The sequence below is a fragment of the Parus major genome, chromosome 2 (genome assembly GCF_001522545.3).
Source record: "Parus major isolate Abel chromosome 2, Parus_major1.1, whole genome shotgun sequence".
NCBI lineage: Eukaryota > Metazoa > Chordata > Aves > Passeriformes > Paridae > Parus > Parus major.
The window spans coordinates 136,621,438-136,648,035 of record NC_031769.1 but is presented as its reverse complement, the minus strand read 5'-3'; the positions used below and the strand labels follow the sequence as shown (position 1 = coordinate 136,648,035).

The 26,598-nt window shown below is 38.5% G+C and overlaps 1 protein-coding gene across 1 annotated transcript in view; it reads left to right on the top strand.

The window, feature by feature from the left end:
- Positions 1–16,306, top strand: part of EIF3H (eukaryotic translation initiation factor 3 subunit H) — an 85,634-nt gene extending 69,328 nt beyond the window's left edge. The window contains exons 4-8 of the mRNA XM_015618294.3: positions 758–857; positions 2,244–2,393; positions 10,526–10,646; positions 13,925–14,057; positions 16,043–16,306. Of these exons, the coding sequence (XP_015473780.1) occupies positions 758–857; positions 2,244–2,393; positions 10,526–10,646; positions 13,925–14,057; positions 16,043–16,140 (602 nt within the window). The 3' untranslated portion in view covers positions 16,141–16,306. The remainder of the gene's footprint in view (positions 1–757; positions 858–2,243; positions 2,394–10,525; positions 10,647–13,924; positions 14,058–16,042) is intronic.
- The last annotated feature ends 10,292 nt before the right edge of the window (positions 16,307–26,598 follow it).

Genomic DNA, 26,598 nt, shown 5'->3' with positions numbered 1-26,598 from the left:
ATCATCAGACCTTGATGAATTTTCCACTTGTTTCAGTCTATTTTGGTTTTCATTTTATCACCGATTGCTAAAAGTTTTACTGTGTTAAGTTTCAGACAACATGAATGTTAACACAGCTTTTATTCTCCTGTTGGCATGCTTCAGCTGTTATCGTGCTGCAAGTGTTAAGCTTCTTTGTCCAAGGAATGTAACAGTTTGTTTAGAAAATTTCCCCCTAAATTCAGCAGAGTATATGTCAAAGCAAAACAAATCTTTGTATACACCAGTTACATTGTCATGCACAAAGCAGCATGGCAGCTTAATCTGAATTAGCTTATTGCTACTCTAAAATTACTTTTTTATCATATAGAATGTTGTTTAATGAATATTTTAATTTACTGCAAAATGATTGGAAGGAAGAATCTTTATTTAAACGAGGTCACTTTTACATAAGTTCTATGGATAATTAATAAAGAAAAGGAAATGTGAATTTGACCTTTCATGGGGAAATAATATGAGTAGAATGGATCAAGATTCCCCTCAAGTTCTCCAAGTTAAGCTTACTAATTGGTGTCACTGTGTATTGCTGGTTGTGTTTTACATAGCAGTGCAATAGGACTGCCTCTGTTATAGTGTCTCTTTTGTGTTTGTTGTCTTAATTTTCCTATCACTAAGGCTACTTAGTAATTTTCCTCCTGTTTATGTCATTCAGATATTTAAAAAGAAAAAGACAGTCTGGGTTTCATAATAATAGGTTTCCTTCCATTTTTAATAATAGATCCCATTAAGACTGCCCAAGGGTCTTTGTCACTGAAGGCATATAGGCTGACTCCCAAACTGATGGAAGTTTGCAAAGAAAAAGACTTCTCTCCAGAAGCGTAAGTAACTTCAAAGGATGTTTTCTCATAGGGTTTGCTGAATTATTGGGATGCAGAATGGTACCTGGGGTTATGGAACGCTGTGTTTTAAAAGCTCAGGTAGCAGCAGTGTGTGCTGGGGAGAACCTGTGTGGGCAGTGATGATTGTGCAGTGGCACAGTGGGCTGAGAAGGTGGGAAAGGCCAGCTGGGCATTTCCATGAACGGGGTTTAGGGCTTGTCAGTGGGCGTCCTGTAAGGACCATGGGGAAGATAGCTGTATGTGGGAACAGAGCCAAAAAACAGAAGAAAAAGAAATGGAGGGAGGGAAATAACTGATCTGTCTTTAAGCTCTTTAATTTTTCTGCAGAATTAAAATAGAACAGGTATTCTGGAATAGTTGTCCCAGTGTATTTACTCCAAATTAACTTCCCCATATGGACACAATCTTCTGGAGTAAAGTAGACTTCTAAATCTGTTTCAAAAGATTAGCTACTCGTTCCAGGTCTGTAGGCCTTAGCTTCCTTTGCCTCCAGCTGCTTGCTGTTCAATAGCAAAGGCACAAACACTTGTTGAAATCACTTTTTTTGAGTTGGGGGAAAAATGTATTCTTTTCATTGCATGGTGTCTAAAACTGTAATGATGAACAAACAAATCTCTGATCAGTCAAAAAAAAAAGGGGGGTGGAGGCAAAAAGCAAAAGTTTTTGTTCCAAAATGCAATATGTATTCATAAAGTAGCAAAGGCTCTATTTCCTTAGAAACTTCTAAATCATGCTTTTATCTCCAGATTTTATGAAAGATATTACTGTCTATTTACTTTATTATGAAGCAATAGCAATCGTTTTTTTATGTGTATATTGTAAAAAGATACACACTGGAAATTAATGTTTTAATATTCACTACAGAATTTAATTATTCCAAAAGATACAATATTTTGTGAATAATATTTTGGTCAATAAAATCTTTAATTATGCAGGTATTGGGAAAATGTTTTTCATTGTAGTAATGGTATTTAAAGGTACTTCAGCATCATGTGGTAATTAGCTTCAGACCTTTTTAAGAAAGACTGATGGCAGGAAAATCAGTAAAATATTTTGGAAGGGACAGAGTTAATCCTGTCAGTACAGTCTCTTGCTGGAGACTTTTTCACGTAGGTAATCTATTAACAAGCAAGGCAGCTGCTTGTCTTACGGGAGTTTTTTCCTGGAGCAGCTTTTCCTAGTCTTTGTAAACGTGTGGTTTTGCCATGCAAATGCTTTCTTAACAAAACTTGACTCTTGTTTAATTGTGGAATTATGAAAATCAAGAATTTTTACAATATTATTGTTTGTTGGAGCACTAGTTCAACAAAGAGAGTAAGAGAGTTACTGTTTATATTAGTAAATATTCCATAACTTTTTTCACAGCTTGAAAAAAGCAAATATTGCATATGAAAACATGTTTGAAGAAGTGCCTATTGTAATTAAGAATTCATACCTGATCAATGTGATGTTGTGGGAACTGGAAAAGAAATCTGCAGTAGCCGATAGACATGAGTTGCTCAGTCTGGCTAGCAGGTAAGTACTTGTTACAATAATGGATGTGCTTTTATTCGCTTTCCCAAACCACAGTTTAACACCTTGGGAGAAATCCCAGTCTCATTACGGTCCATAGAAGCTTTGCCTTGACTTTTAATGGGGTTAACACTTTACCCTTCATGTTCTTTTGCTGAAGGAAAAACTGCATGGTAAAACTGTAGCATTAGATTCACAGACTAAATTCAGTCTGTAAGCCTCATATGCTTTATGCAGTGCTTGAAATGTATAAATTTTTCAGAAGAGTGTGTTTCTTCAATAAAATATGGGCACTCAGAAAATTCAGGCAAATAGATCTATTAAAAAATTGGTTTTGTTAAATATTCCTTAAGTAATTACATAAATTATTTTTATAAAAAAGAAATTGCATTTCTTTTACTTGGTAGCAGGATGAATTTGAAAATAAAATAATAAGGGCTCTGAGAAACTGGCAAAAATGTCACTGCTTGTCAAGCAGCATTCATGATGTCAGAAATAGTTTTAAGAGTTTCTAAAATTATCTTCTCATAACTTTGTCTAACAATAACTTCTTCTGGTGGCACTTTACCCTGAAAATACACTTTTGATAACAAAGTAGACATGACTTCTAGCAATATGAAAAAAACCTTGGTGGTATTTAAATCTTATGCAGCACAATACAATTGGATTATTATTGGTCTGATCAAAATAATAATGTACACAAAATAATATAGTATCTTGTTGCATGTTGAACCTGGGTTGTATTCATTAATAGTTTTTTTGGGTAAAACACTTTACTTTGACATCAATGTATTGTCTGTCAAGATTCTGATCCTAGTTGCCTTTTTTCTTTTTCCTTCTTTGTCCTGCTCCCTCTCCCTCCTCCATGATGTAAGGCCAAAGTTACTGGATCTGTATTTCTAGTGGTCCCTATGTTGCCTGAGTTAGCAGAAATTTTCCTCTTTCTCTACTTGACCTTATGTGGATGTTCTGAGGGATCTCATAGCTTTTAGAGAAAGTGGTCGAGAGAACGGGTATAGGGTTGAACTCTACTGGGGTATTTACACATGCCACAAGTAATACTTAGTCAATAATTCTGTCCAGTGAAGTTGGTACTTTGCACATTGGAATTAATGGAGAATTCTTGCTGAGGTACTCATCAGTCTGCTGGACCCTACAGGTGTTCTGTAAGTCATTTTCTTTCCGTTGTCAAAGATCACAAAGCTTTTCCCATTAGGGTGAGCACTGGATGTAGGAGATGACAGTGATTTGATTCTTTGTGAGCTCTATCACTTTATGGTGAAAAGGAAGACCATACTGAGGATACAGAAGGTTTCCAGGTAACCTGACAGCACTGCCCTCGGTTGTTTCTTTGGATTTTCCCCTGTGTAAAGGGCTGGAACTACGTGGCACCCTGGATCTAATAAGGGCTGCTGCTAGTGACACAATACAGTTCTGGAAATGGAAAGTAATTTGAACATATCACAAATCACAGCTTTATGTCTTACACAGTAACTGTTCTGTGCCACTCTCCTGACTCAAGATAAAAGATAAGAACCGTACAAATTACTTTCTGTTTTGGTATTAAATGTCTGGTGCAAGACAGGCTTTTGTGTTGGTCTTCATATCAGTAAAGGGAATGAGAGGTGAACAAGAGAAATACCAGCCCAAAACTAAAAACAGACTTTCCTGGCAGATTTTTCAAGTTCACCTGGTCTCTTTGAGGACCTTTAGGTGCTTAGTTTGGTTTGAAGGAGAGAAAGTTTTGGAAATTACTCCAGTGGGTTGTTTGGAAGTTTTTGTATGTGTCCTTTTTTTAATATTTGATAGCTGCTTTTAGTTATTATGTAGATTACTTTCAATGATATCTTATATTGATATAACTGGCAAAGCAGGTGGCAAATTAAAGCATTTTAATGCTGCTTTATTCAAGGTTAGGTGACTTGTACTGCCTGCTGAATTTAGCTAGTTTTTACTTGAATTCAGCTACTACGATGGTTACTCTGTCAAAGCATATATTACCTGAAGTAGGGATTTCAAACCTTCATATTTTTGAGTTTTATTTTCACATTTCCTTATTTTTCTCTTTCAGCAGTTTAGGCTAAAGCATTTCAGACGTTAACATAACAACATTTAATTTTGGTACATATCTTCTTCACTTAACTTTGCTGTTGACAGTAATTTCAAAGCTACATTTTTGGTTTGGCTTTGTTTTTTCTTGTTTTGTTTGATTGTGTATATATATTTTATTGTTTGTTTTGCTTTTTGTTTGTTTTGGTTATTTGTTTTTTGTTTGTTTTTAGTGAGTTGGTTTTTTTTGGTTTTTTTTGGTTTTTTTGTGGGGGTATTAATTGTTGTTGTTTTATTTCTTTGGAGTCTCAGATTTGTTAGGCTTTTGGGGGTCTTTTTTGGTGCCTCAGGAGCATCCCTGAACTTTTATACTCTCTGAAGCAATGATTTTGGCAAAAAAATTATTTACCCATAGTTCCTCTCTCTTCTGGAGAGTTTGCTTCATCAGGATTTTCACATGTTCAGCCACCTGCCTTGTCTGAGTGTAAAGCTCTACCTATTTGAGGTACTTTGCTTGCACTATACTATAGTATCTTTCTCCATTTGAAGTATATTTGTGATAATTGTATACAGTAATTTACTTTTTTGGACATAAAGTTGTGTTTCTCTTGTGGAATGTGAATTGACTCAAGTACTCTAGGCAAAGAAGTTGAAGGCAGACTAGCACAAGGCTGGCAAGTAATAGCAAGTAAAGGTCTTTGCTCAAACAGTTATTCTGCTACCCTTAAGGACCAAAATGTCTTGAAGACCTTGGAGAACTGCCAGTCTTTTGATACAGACTCAAGAATTAAAATCCTGTCAGATAATGTTCCAGATCTTCAGAGAAATAATTACAACCAAGCTTCTCATTCTCATCCATCTCTTCGTTATTCTATTGATGATCTAGTTTAAATTAAAAAAAGCTTTTTTGTGGTCTAGCTTCATAATGGGGTTGTTCTATAATATCTCAATTTGTCTCAAGCAATTTTTCTAATAGTGTGCGTCAGTAGAAGCAAACATGTGCTGAACATTTACTGCATTAACTTCTACTCGGCAGTTATGTTTTTCAAACATCAGATGCAGTATTTTTGCAGAGGTAACATAAGAAGAGTTGCTTTGGCTTTTAAAAACAATATTAACCTTTACACATTTCACTGCTTATTCAAAACTCTCAATGTGCTTAACGGATTATTAAGATAATTATGAGAATCTCTAATTTGCAGGTGGGGGAACCTGACATGGAGAGAGAGAGAGAGTAAATGTGTTGCCCAAAGGCACACATCAAAGTCAGAATAGGAAACAAAATGGAATTCGAGACTCTTGACTTACATATCTCGTTCAAACAAAATCCTCTTAAACAGCACAGGTTGAACTCAGGCTGAAATGCTGAGATGCAAACAAGTTCTGCTAAGTGGTGGGAACATACCTTACAAATTTTTAATCAAAAAGATGTGCTTTGCCCAGCAGTACTTCTCTAATCCACCCAAAGCTGTTCCCACCAGGAGGAAAGTTCTGTACAGGATGGCACCTTTCCCAAAAAACAGTGGCTGAGAGGGGCCTCAGTGGAGCTGATGGAAAGTGGAAAAAATGAGCAGCAGATATAGCATTTTCTAATGCTTCCACTTGCTGTTTCTTGTTCTCATCTTTCTTAGCCATGGTACAAGCAAAATAAAATTAAATAAGTGAGGGGGTCCAATTATGGCAATTGTAGGCAAGTTTAGGGGGGCTGTCTTTTTTGCACATCTCCAGCTTTCAGAATTGTTCTAGCCCAAAATTCAGTGCCTGGGTTCAGCACTGTGACTCGGGTCTCAGAGGAACAGAGGGACACGGGTCCACGGGCTGTGCCAGCTGAGGCCTGGGAGTTGTGCCTAGAGAAGGCAAAACTAGTGAGCAGGACATGGGCACTGTGAGCTATGGGAATTGCTGCTTCTCTTTAAAGCTTGGATGTCTGACTTGAAGCTTCATTTTGGGTGTTTCAGACCTTTAGCAAGTGTGTCTGGAGTCCTTTGCTGATTAAAAATGCTGAAGTAAATATGGGCTTCATGTGTAGTTCCCCATTATGAATGCTACAGAATTGGAGCCAGTTGGAGGTTCCAGTCCCAGCTGCTTGCTTTGTTTCTCCCCACTACCCTCATTTCGTCTCTACATCCCTCCTACCCTCAAAGATTTTTATTTCCTCATCTGTTTTAGAACATGACTGTACAAATAGCTTTTGTGGAATAGTCTGATGGAAGAAGTCAGACTCCCACTCCTCCCTTCCAGCCTTTGCCTCCCCAAAAGAAGAAAAAAAAAATAAAATATGGAAACCCCAACAGGGGGTGTTTTTGCATTTACAGTAGACTGTTTCACTGAAAGTGTTTGAAGTGTGCCCACACAAACAGCTGAATCCATACAGCTCAGAGTGCTGTAACCTTTGGGCAGAGAGGGAGAGGCAGAGAGATGCTGCTGCTGGAACCTCTTAAACTGCCTTTGATGGCAACAGTGGACTGGACCTTTGCTCTCCTTATAAAATAAATCTGCAAAGGGAGGCTCTGGTGGTATGAGCACTTCCTTGGGAAGAGGAAGGTTTGCATTCAGGTCTCATAGGCAGATCTGTACCCTACGAGGATGTCCTTGTGCAGTGAGTGAGCTGTGAGTTCAGTTAAGGTATAGTTGTTGCTTTCTGCTGTGGATGCTGGTGTGCATCACTGCCAAAGGCAGGCTCGCCAGCACAAAGAACAAGACAGGAAAGACCCTCAGTGTTATCTGCAGATTAGGCTATTCTACTCACAAGTTTCTACTTCTCAGAAACATCAGAATTAATTGACCCTTGTATTTGATTTTTTAATTTTTAAACAAGGAATCAGAATTAAACCATCTGGCAATTGACTGATCTTATACCTGCCCTTGTGGGTAAACAATTATACCCCATCACATGTAAGGCTGTTACAGAAAAAATGCACAGCTAAAGAAACTGCTTTCCAGACTACAGTTTCTAGTGTGTTTTATGAGGTTAAGAGGCTTTGACAGTTTTACTTTGGCAGTTTGTATGTGTTCGTCATTTTGGGGCTTTTTTGATTATGCTACCTAAGCTACACAAATAAGTTTCAAATGATAATTTTCTAAAAGTTCTATGGGTCACTCCTTACTGGTCCATGATTCTGGTAACAGGTGTGGTGAAGGAGTGCTCTCACATTGGTCTTAATTAGATGTGTAAGAATCCACGTAGCAGGTACTTTTTCTGATTTTTAGTTTTTTCCCCCTCTTTTATTTATATTTCTTCACAAAAAAGAACACAGTCCCCATGTGAGAGGGGGGCTTTGTGATGCTTAGCAGGAAAGCTGATAGTTTTCTTACATGAAGATTCACTGTACTAGAGGAGTGGTGGTCTCCTGATGCTATCTTAATGTGGTGCTGTCTTCTAGCTCAATTCAAGGGTGCTCTCAGATCATCACCATGGTGTGATCTCAGACCTGATTTGTTTCAGATGAAACTAAACTGAAAAGAGGCTTTGGGAGGATAATTACTGTGCCTCAGCCACTTTCAGATCACTGGACCATGTCAGTAGTGATAAGAATTCCCCCCAAACACATGTAGCATGGCTATTGGTTTCTCAGCACCAGCTGTTTTGCTTTATAGATCTGTTTCTGTTGGTCTACATTACTCACTAATTTGAATTTAAACTCAATTTAATTGACTCTTTTGCTGAATCTGCTGACTGAAATGCAGCCATTGAAATTGCAGTTTCTTTATTACTGATCCCCTCAGAACAACAAATGCAAGTGCTGAGCTCCACATTGTCTACACTTGACAGTCACAGAGCCCTGCAGGGAAGTGAGTGTGGATAAGGATGCAAGCAGCATTTACTGTCACCACTTTTTAAAAGATATACATATATTTTTTAGAAAAAAATATTTATTTTTTTTTAATTGTATTGATGCATAGTGGGCATTTAGGTACCTGGCAGTGTGGTCTTGGAGGTCTCCTGTAGGGAATGCACAACATATGGAGGTGTCTAAAGCACCGCTTGGGAAAGTTAAGTGTATGATGAGTGTTATGGGCTGGAGCAATAACTACGTTTCTAAGTATCAGCAGAATAAACTTCAGCTGAATAAAACTTGCTTAGAGATCATACATACACATTTTTATTAACTGCTTCCTGTTTGTCTATCTTTTAAAGAGATGGAGTGAAAAAGGGTATCAGCCATATGAGAAGTGAGGAAAAGCCTGGTCCTGTATTTGCAGCATACTTATCACTTCATGTCTCAGTTCACATCTGTTTAAGTTATCTGTTTTTTGTTGCCCTGGCAATGAGAGCAAACACTGTGTTACTGCAACTTCTGACAATAACTCTCTGTTTCTGTACTCTGTTGTACTAAGCTGGTCCCAAAGAGATTCACATAAAATTGTTCTTTGTAACCAGCTATATTTCACATGGACACTATCTGTAAAATAATTATTTCTTTCTGTTGTGCACATACCTTACAAAGCCATTAGTGTGTACCTACACAGGCATTTCTGATAATATCCAGTTCTAACACTAACTCCATACAATATAAACTCTATAAAAAACTGAAAACATATATGCCCCTGGCCATGGCAATATTCCATAGTTCTAAATATCATGTGCTTGAAATGTTCAACCAAAAAAAACCCCAAGAAATTTAAAAATAATTATAATAGTGGCGCCTTTCTTGCTGCTGTAGAGCTGAAATCCTCACCATCTGCCTCTTTACGCAACTGAGATTTAACACTCTGGCTTGTAAATAAATTGTGGTCTGAAGTTCCTGATGCAGACCTTTGTTCAGCGAGCAGCTCAGTGAGAGAAACAGCTGTTCTTGCACTCAGAGATAAGGGTGCCTCCAGCTCTGTTCACTGCAGGTATTCCTAAGTGCATGACCAGCTTCTGTCTCCAGCTATGAGTTCTATGGATTTGGGGAATAATTTACACTTAGAGAGGAATGTGCATAGTGTTACATGTGTGGCTCCCTTTTGACTTTTTGCCTGTTTCTCCAGTCCATAGGCTGTAGGATGATAGGAAAGCATTGTGAAAGGAGAATCTCTGATAACATGGTGAAACAGTGATTGAAGGATGAGATTCTGACACTGAAGTGCAACAAACTTCTAAATGGAAAGAAACTCTCATGAATTTAGTGAACCTCAGTTGAGGAAGAGAAAGATGGAGTTTCTTTCTCTTCTTTGGTCTTCAGCCAAGTAGGACAACAGAACCAACAAACCAGCTTCTGATCAAAGGGATCAAGAGAGAGCAGAAAGTGTTCTTCTTTCACTGCTCTATTCTATAAACACAATTTAGGAGGATGTCTTCATGAGCACTGACCTTAAAACTTCCAAAACTTTGACTTGGAAGGTATACCTTAAGTTGAACATTCCTGCAAAATACTGATTCCATTGCTAAAAATGGTAACAATAAAAGTTGTTTAACAGACTGCATTTGTCTGGCCAAGGCAGTAGATCGCATAACTGGAACTGGACGCGCCCAGCCTGCTGCTTCCATGTTGCCTATGGTATGGAATGTGGAGCTGGCTGGACAGGATGCAGCACTCCCTCTCAACAAACCAGGATCAAACCATGTCTGCTGAACTTCCAGGCATGGTTTGATAGACTAGTTAATGAGATGGAGATCTGAAGAATATTTAACTGTGCTTATTCAGAATAATATTTATCAGAGGTATAATTAAAAATTTGTGAAGAACCAAATTCAGGCAGTGAATTCTAAAAAATAATTTGAAGCCAAACACTTTGAGCACATCTCCTGGAATGTTGCTTGAGTTTCATGTCACAAAAGCATCAGACCTTTTCTTTTAGATGTATTACCAGCATCTCTAATAACTGTAAATTAATGCAAGCCATTGTTTTTTCATTACTGTGAGGTTCCTGGAAAGACCAAAACACTTGATGTTTGCAGTGAGGCAAAGATGCTAGAGGAGAAGATTCCATGTAAAATATCATCAAATAAATATATGTACAAAGGTATTGAGGAACTTAAAAATTTGCAAATGATGCCATTAGTGCAGAAATACAGGTCAAGCGACAGAATGAATTTTTAATTTTAAATCTTTGTTTTTGGTAGTAAATTTAATCTTCCATGGATGTTTTTCCTCTTTCAGTAATCACCTTGGGAAGAGTCTGCAGCTGCTGATGGACAGAGTGGATGAGATGAGCCAAGACATTGTTAAATACAATACCTACCTGAGGAATGTAAGCAAGCAGCAGCAGCAGAAGCATCAGGTAGGTAACATGGAGAAAGCTAGATGAGCACTTTTTTCCCCACAAACTTCTTTTTCCACCAAAAGTTTTTTTTCCAAAAATTTTTTTTTTTTTGGGGTTATGCTATCCAAGACAGATGAATTGGGATCTAAGCAAGATCTTTCAAAAATACAAAATTAAGCAGTGTGGTAGGTTGACCTTGGCTGGGTGTCAAATGCCCCAGAAAGCCAGTTTATCACTCTTCTCCACAGCTGGGTGTGGGAGAAAAAAATGTGGAAGTCTCATGGGTTGATCTAAAGCCAGGATCACTCACCAATTACCATCTCAAGCAAAACAGGCTTGACATAGGACAATTAGTTTATTACCAATCACATCAGGGTAGAGTGATGAGAAATGAACCCAAATCTTAAAACACCTTCCCTTTACCCATCCCTATTTTTTGAGTTCAATTTCAGTCCCAGTGTTGTCTCCTTCTTCCCCTCAGTAGTGCAGGGGGACGGGGAATAGGGGCTGTGGTCAGTTCATCATACATCTGTGCTGTTCCTTCCTCCTCACACATAGGTCCCTTCACATTCCTCCCCTGCTCTGTGGGCTGCAGGAGCACAGCTGCCCTCGCCATGTTCTGCACCACAGGCTGCAGGGAAATCTTCCTTCTCACTGACCTTGGTGTCTGCAGGGCTGTTTCTCTCACATACTCTCATTCCTCTCTCTTGGCTGGCATTTTTTCCCTTTTCCCCCCCCCCCATCTGAAATGTTTTATCCCAGAGGTGCTGCCACTCCCACTGCTGGGCTTGGCTTTGGCCAGTGGTGGGTTGGTCTCTGAGTCTGCTGCTGTTGGGCATATTGGACTTGAGGGCAGCTTCTTGCAGCTTTTCACAGAGTCCTCCCCTTTAGCCCCTCTGCTACCAAAATCTTGCCACACAAATCCAATATGAGAAGATTTATAAAATAGGTTAGTCAGTGGGCAACTACCAAATGAACTCAGTGATATGTGGTATGGATTTAGCTTTCTTTGCTATTTTACATATTAATTTGTGATTTATGATAAACCAAAATAATTTATAAATACACCATGGACACTGGAATAAGAGATTCAGTAAATTAAAGAGGTGAATCTACAAGTTTTGCTCCAAATCATGTCTTAGTACCATCATATGTAGTCATGCATTTAGAAATAAAGAAACAGTCCAGTGGACTGTGAACAAGTTGGACTGTTCTCTAATTGGAAAGGATATTTTAGTCTTGCTTAGTATCAATAAATAGTGATGCTGATTGGGTGATGCTGACTTTCAATTTCTGGTGCCAAATGGCCTCTTAAAAATCCAAAGCATTAGAGAATTAGAATTAAAATCCATTTAATTAGAGAATCTTGAGTATGACGAGCAGCACTAGGTGACCCTGCTTCAGCAGAAGGGTGGGACAAGGTGACCTCCAGAGGTCTCGTCCAGCTTTAACTATTCTGGTATTTGGAGGCAGTATTACTTTCCTTGCTCTTCCTGCACAGATAAAGCAGTGCTCCATCTGACTGTAGGAGGATGGTGGTAAATTGGAAAAAAGCACTGTGAGAACTATTTGAAAGCCTGGAGAGATTTTGGTGAACAGAATTCACATAATGTGCTAAGTTTATAAATCACTTACTTACTCAAGAGAAACCTGCATGAAAAATAAATTTTAACTCTTTTATCTAGCAGAGAGAGATATGGTAAGATTCAGTATTGGCCATCTGAAAAATGGGCCAGGTAGATTTAAGAAAAAATGTTGCAGGTATTGCCACACAAAGCGATTATGGAAAAGTGCATCTGTCGTTCAGGTAAAAGGCTTCATCACTGTTTTAAAATCAAAATTGCATTTTTTTTTTCACATATGTAAAGAGTAGCTTGGAAAAGGGAACATTTTAGGGAATCAGTGGTCTGTCCTGGCTGTAGAATTCCCAAGGACATAGAAGCTTCATGCATATCTTCAGAATTTTCTTTTTTCCTTTATTGCCTAATTTGAATAGAAAGATGGCATCTGCTTCAAAGGTTTTTGTTAACAACAAGGGTATCTATTTATTTTGAAAAGCAGAGCAAAGTAGGTTCCATGGTGTCTCACTTAATTTCTTTACTAACTATAGCTGCTTTAGTAGTGGCTCATTGCAGCATACTTAGTGGTCGTAACTTCATTTTGAAAATGGAGCAATTGTGATTAAGAGCAAGCCATTTCAATAAAGAATAATAGGCAGACTGCTGAGAAGCGAATGGGGTAATGCAAAGAAAGAAGAAACTACGTGCAATTCACATACAAATATGGGCATTTCAGATTTTATTTTTAACATTGTCCAAAACATGTATTTGTCACTACTACTGGAAAAAAATTACTTCATTAGATTGTGCCACCAAGTAAGAACTGTTTTCAGACTCATTGGATCACAGATACATTTAAGTGAGAGAAAACACTCTGTACTCTTTGTCTCCTCATTTTAAAGACTTTTTTGTTGTGTTGAATAGGAGGGCTTTGAAGACAAACTTTATTACTAAATCCTCACTGCTACATACAGTATGAAATCTCACATGGTTTCTGAATTTATGAGCATCTCAAGAACAAATATTTATCTGATAGCTGCAGAAGTGTTTGTCTTATTTTTTTTTAAAATTTGAGTAATCTCTGTGGCAAAGAGCAGTATGGAAAACAAATGGGTTTTTTTAAACATATAGCAGAAAAACTTTTACAGGCTGCTGTTCTAACATATTAATGGAGAAATGAACCATTGTGCTTGGTTTCAGCCACCACTTTGTTCTCAGTTAAGAGTTAATATTTTTTGGCTTAAAATACCTTATTTGATTAAGTTCTCTTCCCCTTTCACATTAATATTGTTTTGACCTTTAGCTTGCATAAAATGGGAGAATTTCTGGTTTGTGCAACTATCTGAGGGTGGTGGCTTCTCATACCTACATATTCCAACCTTGCTTTTCTCTACTGTGTGGGGCACTGGAGGTCTTTATCAACCATGCTCTATTCTTTCCATCAGATACAGTATTTATCTCTGAAAAATTTTAGAAGGTAGTCCCACTACCTCAGTACTATATGATTTTCCATTATCTCACTTTAATAAGTTGCCAGTGTGTGGGATGGGGAATGCATTGTTTCCAGTGAATTGAACTAAACTGGGAATTGTATTATATTGTTTGTAGTAACCCAAATTGCATTAAATAATGTAGTTTTTAAAACATACTTGCTGGTTTGTTGAAAACATCTGAAAAGAATTTTTTTTTTAGCTTTGTAAGTCCTGCTGCATTTTGATTCTGTTGTTTTATTTTCAGTATCAGCAAAGACGTCAGCAAGAAAATATACAGCGTCAAAGCCGAGGAGAGCCCCCTCTCCCTGAGGAGGACATCAATAAGCTTTTTAAACCACCACAACCACCTCCAAGAATGGAGTCACTCCTTATTGCAGGTAATGTTTAGCAGTGTTTTTGACTTTCCTTTTAACATAAGAATGTCTGCTTGGGAAAAAGTACAGTTGTATCCTTTGAAAACATTTTAAGTTTTCATTGCCTTTGCCATTATGGTGTGATATTTTGGCTTGGTAGCATTCCAAAACCTATCCTTGATATTTTAAATTTGAGATTTTAATGCAGAGATGGAGAAATGCTCCATGGGGGAGGGTTTCTGTATCAATGGGTGTAACTGCTCCCTTCACTCATGCCCCAGCCCCTCCCTCAGCTCCAGAAGATCAGGAGCTGTACAGACAGGACTCAGGAATAAGCTGTTTGGACTGGAATTTCTGATTCAGAACAGTTGACAGCAGCCCCAAGTTACTGATAGCATTTTTAGGTTTGAACTGGTTGTTGCAGCAGCTAAGACAGTTTTAATTTCAAATAGAGTGGGGATAATTTCTTTGTTTTATGTGTCCAAAGATTTAGGGAAACTATCTCCATATTCTTGCACTGCCAGGCAAAGGAAAATAAAAATGGGAACAAGGCATAGATAGGTAGAGATACCACCCCCAGTTTCTTCAGTTCACGGGTGGGCTGCTGGCAAAGCCACTGTCAGTGCCTGTCCTGTGCCTCGTGGGAGGGTAAAAACACCTGGGACCTCACAGTGTCAACAGAGAACCTAAGTGCCCTGCTAGGTAAAAAAAGTTTGGAAAATGTCATGAGAAAGCAAATTGTTTAACTGTAGCAGGCTTTTTCCATGTTTTGTACTGAGAGAAAATTAAAAATCCTAGTAATGTACTGTACATCAAAGATTGCTTTGACATGAAAAAAAAAAAAAAGTGGATTTGAATTACCTGAATTTTGAAGTGACCAAGAGATTATTTTAATATTTAATAGCTTCACACTGATACGTGCTTTATTTAGAAGAAATAATGTTCTTGACTTATTACTTTTTACAGAGGCTTTTAGAAAACCCTATTGTTTTAATAGTTTTTAGCAGTTACTGATTCCTAGCTGCATTAAAGTATTTTAATATTCAGCTCTAGCAGAGCTTATAAATGCAACGGAAGAGTGTGTGTGTGAAAGTGAAAGCTTAGGATGAATCACCCCTTAGGAGAGAAGGAATTGAAAACTCTTATACTTAAAGAAAAGACAGTTTTCAGCCAAAGCACTTTGTTTATTCTTTTACCATGGTTGGGGGAAGAATTGAAAGCATCCACTTCAACTTAGATGAAGTAAAGTTTGTGGATAAAGAATAAGACTTAGCTCTTTGTCTCTGAGGCATTTAAAAACTTTTCAAGTAGAGCATTAAATCAAGAGTTTATTTGCCTTCTAAACAGCCTTAATTTTGATTAAACTGGCTTCATGTTTTGCTATTCCTAGCTAACAAGGGAAATAACTTGTAGCTGTAAGAGTATAAAAATGTTTTGATGGGCACGTTTGATTTGTAAAGCACCGACAAGTCTTCATACCCTGATGACTTTTGAAATAGCAAATAAAGTGAAATGTTAGATAGAAAAAAAGGCTAGCAGAATGTCAGAGAGGAATGGTACAATTTCCAGTGTGCTGCTGAAAAATATTTCTTACACATATTTTAGTAGAGAAATATTCATAAGAACAGAACTGAAATTCAGTTTTGTAGAATTTTTAGAGTAGCTCAGTTGAAGAATTAATGTCATTGAGCTTTCAGTTCAGCAGGAATAACTGCTTATTCTTATTATTGTCATATGTATTTTCAGAAATTGTATGTAGAATTGCTGGAAAATTAAGGGGTTTTTTGAGCATACCAGTTTACCTGTTCTTCTAATTTAGTTTCTTCTTCTTCCCAAATATATTTGGACATCCTGAAAATGTGAAATTCCTAAGTGTAGAGTAGTTGAGCAGAGTTAGTGGCTTCTCTATAAATCCTCAGTGGTTCACACAAATTTGGTTTTTGAAAAATTATGTTCTGGGGTGTCTTGAATTTCAAAACTGACAAGGGTTTACTCTTTCCTTTTGACAGGTCAAATTAATACCTACTGCCAGAATATTAAGGAGTTCAATGCACAGAACCTGGGCAAGCTTTTCATGGCTCAGGCTCTCCAGGATTACAACAACTGAAGAAACTTTGCTGTAGCCCTCAACAAGAAGAGTTATTTACAGCTTTACGCTGTTCATGATCATCTTGAAAATTTATTATATTGGGAGGAAAGTCTTGTAAAACAGATCAGCTTGGTTTATGTAGAATTCTCTTATAATAGAAAAATAAAGGCACATTTTAATGATATTTTAGTATTTTCTTGCTTGTTGGCCCTATTGAACTGGAATTTTCTGTGGTCACTCAGGTTTTATAAATGTTTGGCAGTTATTCATGTTTAGTCATAGCAAATAATACAAGTTTTATTTAACTTGGAGTTGGAAATAAAAACAAATATTACAAATATTCAGTATAACTGACTTGGAAAAGAAATTCAAGATTTCCCAGTTTTGGTTGAGAAGTTACAACTGCAATGCTCTAGACACTCGGGGCAGTTGCTCATTTTTACTTTAATCTGTTTGGAAGGTCTGGTGCAGTGGTCCTTTTGTATCCCAGATGTTTCTTTGAGTTCACATTCAGAACATACAAAACCAATGCGATGTGGAGACTGATCCCCACCATATTTTGCTGTGTTCCCATTTCCCCTTGCTGCCACCAACTGGGTTGAAATCAGAATCTGGAATCAAGAACTGGAATGAAAACCAGTTAATGGTTGGATTTAAGAGATCTTAAAGGTCTTTTTCAATCTAAGCAATTCTGTGCAATCCAGTGATGCTACTGAATTGTTCATGACAGAAAACCCAGAAGTAGCTGGAGCAGCCAGTGCGGTGCAAAACAGCAGCATCCCTCTCTGCACGAGCTTTGTCTTGTGGATGAGTCTTTATTCCTGAACTTGGTCTACTTATCCTTTTAACAAGAAAGTTTTAGATTTAGTTCATGGCAGCTCACACGTGTTGCTGTTGTGATTTTGTCTTTTTCCTCTTGCACGTCGTTGTGTCTTGAATTCCAGGAGCCTAAAATGGCTGAAGGAGTGTGGTTTGGTCTTTTTAAATAACATCCTCTAAATATGGACCTAGCATGGAATATGTCAGCCTCTAAGGTGAATATTTTGGGAAGTCCTAAGTGTGTGAAACCTAGGGTTTATACTGAGTACTTATTTCCAATCTAAACCATAGTGATTGCAATATTTATGTACATATGCATGCAAATTTTGTTCAGCCCTCATATATCTGTCAAATTGCCAGGCTGATCTTTTGCTTTGGAAACCTTAGGCACCTTTTTTTGTGTTAGTTTTCATACAGTGAACTCTGAAGTCAAAGATCACTGAAATATCCTGCTAGTGTCACATGATTTGAGTTTCATTTCCTATACAAAAAATGTTCAAACTGCTTTAAATTTTCTTTTTTTCTGTAGCACCACCAGAGAACAGAAGTAGGAGCAGATAATTAAGCTGAGACATTTGAGAGAGAATAAATGATCTTCTGCATAACTGAGACTAGAAGACTGACTCTAACTTCCTGTGTATGGAAGGAAGAAGCAGTAACATTATACATACTAGGAGGTCTGCAAAGTTAGCAAAACAAATACTTGGAACAGGTTAAAAACAACCTGTGTGTTTTGAATTAGTTCTTTGAGATTGAGGATGTAAATGGAGAAAGAAGGCAGTAATATTCTGTGCTGAAGTTTAACAAGCTCACTGGATTTAATTTAGCCAGATTGAATGTGCTAAATGTCAATTAAAGCCCATTAAGAAATAAGGAAGACTTCAGTAGAGATTTGTGGCTTCTAAAGACATAGACCTGTGTCAGGGAAATAAGATACAAAAAGTAGGTGGGGTGTAAGTAGATTTGGGAGATGATTTAAGTGTTCTGTTTTGAATTACACTTTGGTCTTCTGTCATGGTGGAAATAATCAGAGGAAGCTTCTCTGGGAAGCAAAAGAGGTGGAGTCACTTGAAGCTATTGGTCAATAAAAGAGAGTTGACATCTGTGGAAATTAGAGATTAATAGGGATGGAGCTGTATCTTCACACTGGAATCAGTGTGGACTTGACCCACGATCTCTGTATTTCTAGAACTTTGTTTTTACTTGTTCTTTACCTAATGTGAGATGTAAGCTCATTCACCATGAGATACGTCTTTTCTGTTTCTGATTATTGTGGCAGTACCTGTTTTTTATGCTTGCTTGTCTGAAAGGCTTTTCTGTGTACTGATGAGTATGTAGTGACATAGTGTCTTTAAGAAATGCATATAAAAAAGTTAGAACTTCTTTTTGGTCAGCAAGCCATTGCAGAGGCAGGCATAGCCTCTGTATGGTTCTCTCTCAATTACATGTCCACAGGTAACACACACAGGTGACCAAATGGCACACAAGGGAAAAACTGCTCTGTGGTTGCTAGTTACACTCACAGTCTGCATCAAGCTGTTGTCTCTTCTGTCAGGTTTCTAACTGTGAAGGTTTGTGTTGGGATTACTGGCTTGTAATAGTTTTTTTTTATTATTATTATTTCTGCAGAACTATAATCCTTGTAAGAGAAAGTGTTACTATGGTATCCATCTCTAATTGGTGTGAATCTTACAGGCTCTCCAAGATAGATGTGCAAGTCTTTCAAAAGTGACATCTGAAAGGACAAAAAAGGGGACAATTAACTTGGTTTTGATGCTGGAGAAGAACAGCATTTCTTCTAGTTGTTTAATAATTAGGATCTTTACCAGTATAGCTGGTGAGATGTTGCTGTGATTTACTGTCTCTGTTCCACTGCTACTTGTGAAATGTCTAATTATACTGATGATTTGAGCCCAGGTGGATGTGAAACACCATCTCCCTTAACTGCAGCACTAGCTCAGATCCCAGTGCCATGACTGGCACTTGGGCTGTGCCCATCTCCCAGTGCCTTTGTCATGTGTAGACAAAAAGGCTTTGCTGGTGAAGGGTGGGGTGGATGTGACTTGGTATTGCAGTCAGGAAGTCTGTGCTTTGGTCATTTGAGGTAGTCACAGCAATGAATGCTGCATGCTCCCACTCGGTCTCAAGGCAAAGTGGAACAGATCAATCTCAGCATTTCTAACAGTCTGAAATGTGTCTGGTTGAACTGGCACATTAGTTATCCTTAGGACAGGCCATAGGAAAAGGTGCTAAACTTTGGACCATCTATAGGTTTAACTAAAAAAACAAATAATTCTTTAGATATGGTTAACTGCCACAATTGTTGTCAGAATCTAGTCCTTAACATTAATATTTAAGGAAAATGAAACTAAATGGGAGAGCTTTTCTGTAATCTGAACATACTTGGTGTGGCCATGCCTTGACATCACTGATGTCAAGTGTGACATCACTGTTTACATGTTTGGTGTTCTCAAAGTTGGACCAGACTCCATCTAAACTAAAGCATTCTGCTGCTGACTGCCCACATGGAGGAAACACAGGGTTGTCCCCCGCTTCTTCACAGGTTATCTTGTACTTTTTTTTCTTTTCAGCTCTGCATGATGTTTTCCCAAATACTTAAACATTTAGGAGGCATAATTCTACTCCTGTGTTTCCTGTCAAAGTCTGGGCATGTGTGCATAGCTGACCAGTGTGGGTATAAGGAACTGCCATGTAAGGATGGGTAGTGTTTATGCAGGTGTAAACATGTGCACAAAGGGGCAGAGTAGAGAAGGTCCGAGTGAGGTTGCAGATGTCCTCTTTGGTGCTAGCAAGGATGCTCGATGGGATTGGCATTGGCAGCCAATAACGCTTGTAAAGAGCATTTGACATCTTTGTGTTTATGCTCTTCACCCTTTGCAAATTTCTGATCCCATGCATTCATCTTGTTGGTCTGTATTGCTCAAGTTTTTGCCTTCTGACAGATCTCTGATACAACAAATCACTGGTGACAATCTGAGACATCTTCAAGAAGCTGGCACTATTTAATGGCTCTCTCTTGGCAGCCAAAGGACTCCGAGTGCTCTGTTAGATGTCATTAGGAGCTGGTGATGCAAATAATATCCCAGTCAAAATATGTGCACTGTGTGCAGCAGGAGGAATTGAATTGCTCTTTGTAGAACTGCTTCTCATCCGGCTTGACAGCCCTGGGGTGAGACATACGTCCCTCATGATTTTCCATCCATGTGCATTTCTTCCCTTGAATTTTATGCTGCCTTTTAATTTTCTTCAGATTTTGCCCACAGCTTGTTGATTTTTAAGCAAAACCAGCATGCTGCTCTAAAACCCATGCCTTCTGTCATTATATTTACTTTTCCATGAATTCTTCTGGAAAGCTTTGTCTGCAGTTGGAATGATGCTTTAAATTCTGTGATCTGAACATTCCATTTATGGTGGAGGTTTGAGTTGCTCAGGTGTGAGGTATGGTCCCAAATTCAACTTTCTCATGCCCCTGCCCTTCAGCTGCTCGGGGTCTTAAAGCCTTGGTGCTGCTCAGGAGCTGGTGGTGCTGCTCTTTGGACTAGTCCAGAGGGACTCGTTCAGAAGCTTTTCCTGTCGACTTCACTACTGGAAGGAGGTTTATACAAAGTTGGGCTTGTGTTTTATTTTTGATCTTTTATTGACAGAACAGATTGCTGTTGACGCAACTTGTCATATGCTGAGCAGTAGTGAACAGTGCAGAACTGTGGAGGATGTCTCTAAAAACAACAGCTTTGCAAAAGGCTCCTTACTGAGAGAAAAGCAAAAGGCTCCTTAATAAAAGAAAAGTTAATGTCTTATTCAATTAAAGCAAGCATTTATATGTGAGGAAAAATGGCCAGATCCATTTTACAATGATATTAAAAGGCATTAGAGTGTCAGTAAAATAAACAAGGAAGAGTAGCAATGTAGTCATCCATCAGAAACACAGCTGAAGCCTTCCAAACTTTGTAAGATGAAGGAATATGTGCAGCAAAGATTGTCATTCTGGTTTGAACGATCGATTTATTCAGTCTCTCTCCATTACTGAGGGTGATGTTGCTTAAATGTCATATGATACATTAATAATTTGATTTTTTTTTTCCTCTCCTGGATTTGACCAATACAAATATAGTTTTATATGAAAAAAATGTGTCATGTTTTCATTATTCAGTGTGTGATTTCATCCCTTATCTCTTGGTGAAACTGATGGAGAACCATATCCCTCAGGTTAGAAAGCTGAAATGTGGTTGAAAGATTGAGGGGTTTCATAGCATGTGCAGTGTTTGCTTGATTGTGTATCCTGATGTTTGAAAACAAAGCACTTAAGTAGGTTTTCTCTGTCACAGAACTGATTAAGTTTTTTTTTTTTTTTGTTCCCAAATCTTTCATTTTTCTTCTTTAACGTTAGCAAATTTAATTATTAGGTCACAGATTGCATCTAAGGCAGGAAAGCATATTATATAACTGGAACTCACCAATTGCAATAGACTTGCCTTTTTCAAGATGTGGTAATAAATGTGCTTAAAAGGGAAATCTTGACTAATAATGACGAATTTATGTATTTTAGAAGTAAGTAGATCAAGGCTAATCTGTCTTGCAAGAATTTTAACACATGAACAGTTTCTGGTTTGGACCAAATGTGTGATTTCCACACAGACAGTTATTTATTTTTTCATTGAGAAAAAAAAAAGCAAAAAGACATAATCATATTAATTGCTGTAGCATTTAACATAACACAGAAGTCTGGCAAATCCGTTGTTACTGGCTACGAAGAAAATAGTTTCCAAAATTATTAGCAATTACAAGTTTCAGCAATGTTAACAACTTCTTTACATGGACTTCAAGGTCATATTAAAGTTAATAATTTTTAACGTGACTCCTGAAGTCATGCTCCAAGACATCTAAGTTTCTAGTACTATTGGGGGGGAAAAGCCCTTTCAGTTCATAGAAGAGCATTTTCTACAGTTATATATGTGAGCAGAAGCAGTCATGGGCTTGGTTTCTTGTGGCTTTTTGGTCTTCTTAGTTCAGCCACAAATAGCTGTTCACAATGACTCCTACACACAACTGCCACATTAGATGTTCAGTTCTCTCTCCAGGAGTTTCTCACTTCGGAGCGAGTCCAGCCCTCGGGGCCGCGCGTCCTGCAGGTCTGATCAGGACCTTGGCAGCTCAGCTCACTGCTCTCTCTTTTCACTGCACTTGGCCAATGAGTTTTGAAAGTGTCAGATGAGCTAAGAGACTGCATGACTGCGTTAACTCTGCCTCGTTAGAAAAGCTCAGCATCATCCTTCATTAATGCTGGCACCACCAGCTGTGCATAGTGCAGTGAGTGTGGGGGGGATGGCTGTGCAGACCTGTGTTCGCAGGGACCACCAGCATCCACCCTGGGCTGGCTAACATGGAGTGTGGTCAAACAAGCTATTTGGAAGTATAGAGCTCCCATGTGCAAATTGATTCTTTTTTAAGACTTCTGTGAGTATTTAATTAATCCCCACTCTGCAAGGAAAAATTTCTGCTTAGAGGGGATACCCAGATATTTTAATTTTCTCTATCTGTAGAAGGGAAATCAGGTAATTCATAAGATGTTTCTGAATCAAGGACCAAACCACTTCCACAGTTGCCAAGTGACTTATTTGTGTTTTTCTACAAATTACATATGCTGGCAGAAAATTCAGAATTTGTGGGTGTGAATATTTCTTAAATCATAAGAATTTTCATTAGATCATAGCATTTCTAGAAGAGGAATGTATATGTATATGTTTGTATATATATGGTATTTTTCATCTATCTTAAAGAAGTGGTACAAATCAGGCATCTATCTGAAATTTCTCATCCCATTCATAGGCAGTTGCTGCTTCTTCCTCTCTTGGGACAACCAAACTTTGCTTTTCTCCTACAAAATACAGAAGGACATTACTCAGTGAAGGAAGTGAAAGAGGACCTGGGCCATGGGCTTATCAGTCCCAAAGGAGGAAACCCTGATTCCTGGAGAGAAGCATGTCCATGTCTTGTGGCTCACCAGGCCATAGCTGTGAATGTGCCACTCAAGGTGCTGGAGTGTCAGGAGTGCTGTTGATAGACGTGGGTGAATAATTTATTTATGTAGAGGGCAGCCCTTCTTGATTTGAAACATATGAGCTGCTTCTTCATTCACAACTGTAGGCGTGAGCCCAAGAATCCTATCTAAACCAGGATACAGTAGATCCAGATAACCACCCTGAGAAGGTCCTTCAATCCCAGTGCTGCATTCCTCCAGTACAATAAGTAGCAATTCTCTCTTTTGTATTTTCTGAGTGTAAGCTCCTTAAGGCAAATGCTGTGGTCTGTCATATGCATTTAAAGTACTTCATGTGCTCAATCCAGCCCATGCTCAGCAGGCCCTTGATATCATTTGGAGAATCTAAGTATAATTGCCTGATTATTACATCTTATGGAGAAAATAGTACATGATTAGGCTATTAAAAGGTTGTGTACTGAGTAACAGGATGAAGATTGCACTGACAATTCAGGTTTTTCCTGTCTCTTGAGGGCTCAGATTTCCTTAGTCTAGTAAAGCAGAAATTACTGCATGAATTTGTGTAGACTGCCATGCCAGCTGTGTTTGAGGCTGTATTGGAAACACAGTTACTCTCTGTGAGAGCCAAGAGAATGGAAAGCAGCAGCACAATGCAATACACACCTGCTGTGTGTACCTGACAGCAGAGAGGTGTTAATGAGCTGCTTTGCTACCTGCTGAACAGCAAAGCCCTGGTGTGGCCAAAATGCATAGATGTGATGAACCTTCCTGGTCTTGTAATGCTACCAGTCAGATAAGGTTGTTCTGCCTCCCCTCTTCTTAGCACCTGATTTTAATTTCTTGTGTTTCTTAATTCTGTAATTAGATCATCATGTTACTTATTTTCAGCCATACTCTGTGCTCTTTGTCAGCCTTCATCCTTGGTCATTCTTTGAATTTTAAGATCAAAACTCTTTTTTTTTCCCTTATGAAAGTGCCAGAGCTTTTATATGAAACTCTAGTTTTCCTTCTCTTTTTAATTTTTTTTTCCTTTTCTGTAACCTCAGCCTTGGAAATAGCTGAATCCCTTGAGCTAAAACTTCCCAAAAAAGATCCTATTAGTCAGACAGCTAACATCAGGAATGTTTAGCCTGAATTGTTCAAAATTATCCTGAAGCAGAGTATTACAATGGAAAATGTTAAGTAGCTTCCTCATAAGTGTGGCTACTTGTGCTGCCAGTAATATCCTTGGCCTTGTAGAGAATGTTCTTGTGCTAGCTAAATTAGATTAACCAGGAAATTTGCTCATTCTTTAATGTCTATCAGATTTGAGACTTCTAGGCTTAAGCCTGCTGCCACTAAAGCTGATGGTGAAACTGTTGGATTCTGTGTGAACATGGACTTTTCAGGGGTGATGTCAAAATTTTGTACTGTTGAAATCTGTGAGTATTAAGAATGTAAGAATATAGGCATTACAGACCAAAACTAAGGAGAATAGCTTTCAGACCAGACTTAAGTGTGAACAAGAATGTGTATGAAAATTCAGTCAGTTTCAACTTTAGCTTGTAAAAATCTCTTAAATGTATTAAGATCATAGGACTCCCCATGGCTTCTGGTAAAATTACATTTTTAATATTGTAGAAAAATAATGGTGTGATGATGGGTTCAATTCAATTTTTCTGAATGCTTCATATATCTGCAGAGTTACAACTCTTGGGAGATCATAATATAGTATCTAAAATCATATTGGTATTTAATGTTTTGTCATTGTAGTTCTGCTTTCAGCCTCTTATTCCATTACCCTCAGATATGCTTTGGCATTATTCAGATTGAAATAGCTTTTACCTCTCTCTGGTAAGAAAACAATTCTGAGTGTATTATCTGCCTTGTTTTTTTTTAAGAAACTGATAATATAAACTGCTGCCCTTTCAAACTGGAGATGGCTGCGTGGTGGCACTATTTAATAGGTAAACAAGCAGGGTCTCAGCTGGCATATTGCCACTCGGGTGTATAATATGTGCAATGCTCCTGAGAACAGGTGAGACAATTGCAGATTTAAAATACTGAGCTATTTTGTCCTGTATTTTGTATGTGTTAGGCAATTTTTTTGTCCCCATGAAAATCTAGAGTATCTTCAATGCTGTGTCATGTTGATTTTGAATCCCCAGAAGCTTTTTTTTTCAGAGCTAAATATCTGCTGTGCCAGAGCTATCTTTGGGAGCAAGTAGTTCAGAGGGATGAATCATTGCCTGAGATAAGTCACCTCACTGGACTGTGGTAGCCCAGCTGCCTGGAGTCCTTTCTGTGTGCTTCAGGCTGGGAGCCTCAGGAACACCCTGTTTCTGTGACCTGAGCCACTCAGCCTGTGGCCATGCAGTGTGCCAAGGAATCAGGTTATCCCCAAGTTCCAGGTTATCCTCCGTGCCAATTCCTCCCCAGTTTGAAAGAAGGAGTTGATGGTGACTGAAGCCAACATTTTACTGACAATTTATGGAGAGCAGAAGCCTATTCCTGGCAGAGGAGATCTGAAATGTCCAGGGGCAGAAGTAGCATCCAGCCCATTCTATCCACCATACAGAGAATTCACAGTAAGTGCTCATTCTTGCCCACCTGGCAAAGTGATCATCTCAGCTACAAATGAGCTTCTCTCTTTTGGATCACTCTGCTGAACTACACGGGAGAACCTCTTTGAAGCTTGTTCGTGGCTGACTTTAATAGCCATGATAAGCAGCAGTCTCATCTTGTTGTATGGGGTTTTAATTGTGCACATCCCATTAGTGCTAATGGAGCTGTGCACCTGAAGTCCTGCACATGAAGATGGGACTATAAATCCAGGGTTGCAACCTCATTAAAGTTGTTTATTTCACATGTAATAGCCCTTTTGCCACCAGGATACCTTAATTCATTGCTTTATTTGTCCCTTTGAATGAAATCTTCTCATCTCAAGATCATAACTGCCTGTTCTGCGCCATGCCCTGACATGACCACTCACTTTTCTCCATCGCTATTGCTCAACATGGCAAAAAAAAGCCCAGACCCACCTCCTGTGAGACCCTGCTACTGAGAAACTATTTATTTTTTAAAAATCTTTTAGGCCTCACCAATTCCTGCATTGTTTCTCTTTATGAGTGCTGGGAGACGCTGCTAGGCTATGCCATTTCCCAGTGCAGTTACCCACTGCTTTTGGTGATAAAACTACTCAATACTTCCCTGCAGGTGGTGAGAGCAGGGGACAGTGAAAGTAGGGGCAGCTTGTGGTGAAGAAGGAGGGCTAACTTCAGTGAAGAACAAGTGTCCACAACTAGTGGGATAAAAATATGGATTTCCCCAAATGACAAGAGCAGGCTCAGGTGTGACCATGTACTAAAGTGTGGTGGTTTGTGAACAGATGGCTTGTGCTTTTGGCACCTGGGCTGCTGGGCAGAGATGTTTTCTCTAATCCCACAGGAGGAGACACTTGTGATAAGCAGGTACCACCTTAGTCTGCTGCTTTCTTGTGGTCTTTTTGAATCCTGTTCATCACTGAAGGGTGAGATATTCAGGAATAACAGGGCCTTTTCTGACTCGTCACAATTTGTGGATAGCAAAAAAAAAGTTATGTTCTAATAGCCTTTGCTTTTAACTTCTAAATTTTTTTTGCAAGAATGATTTTATTCACA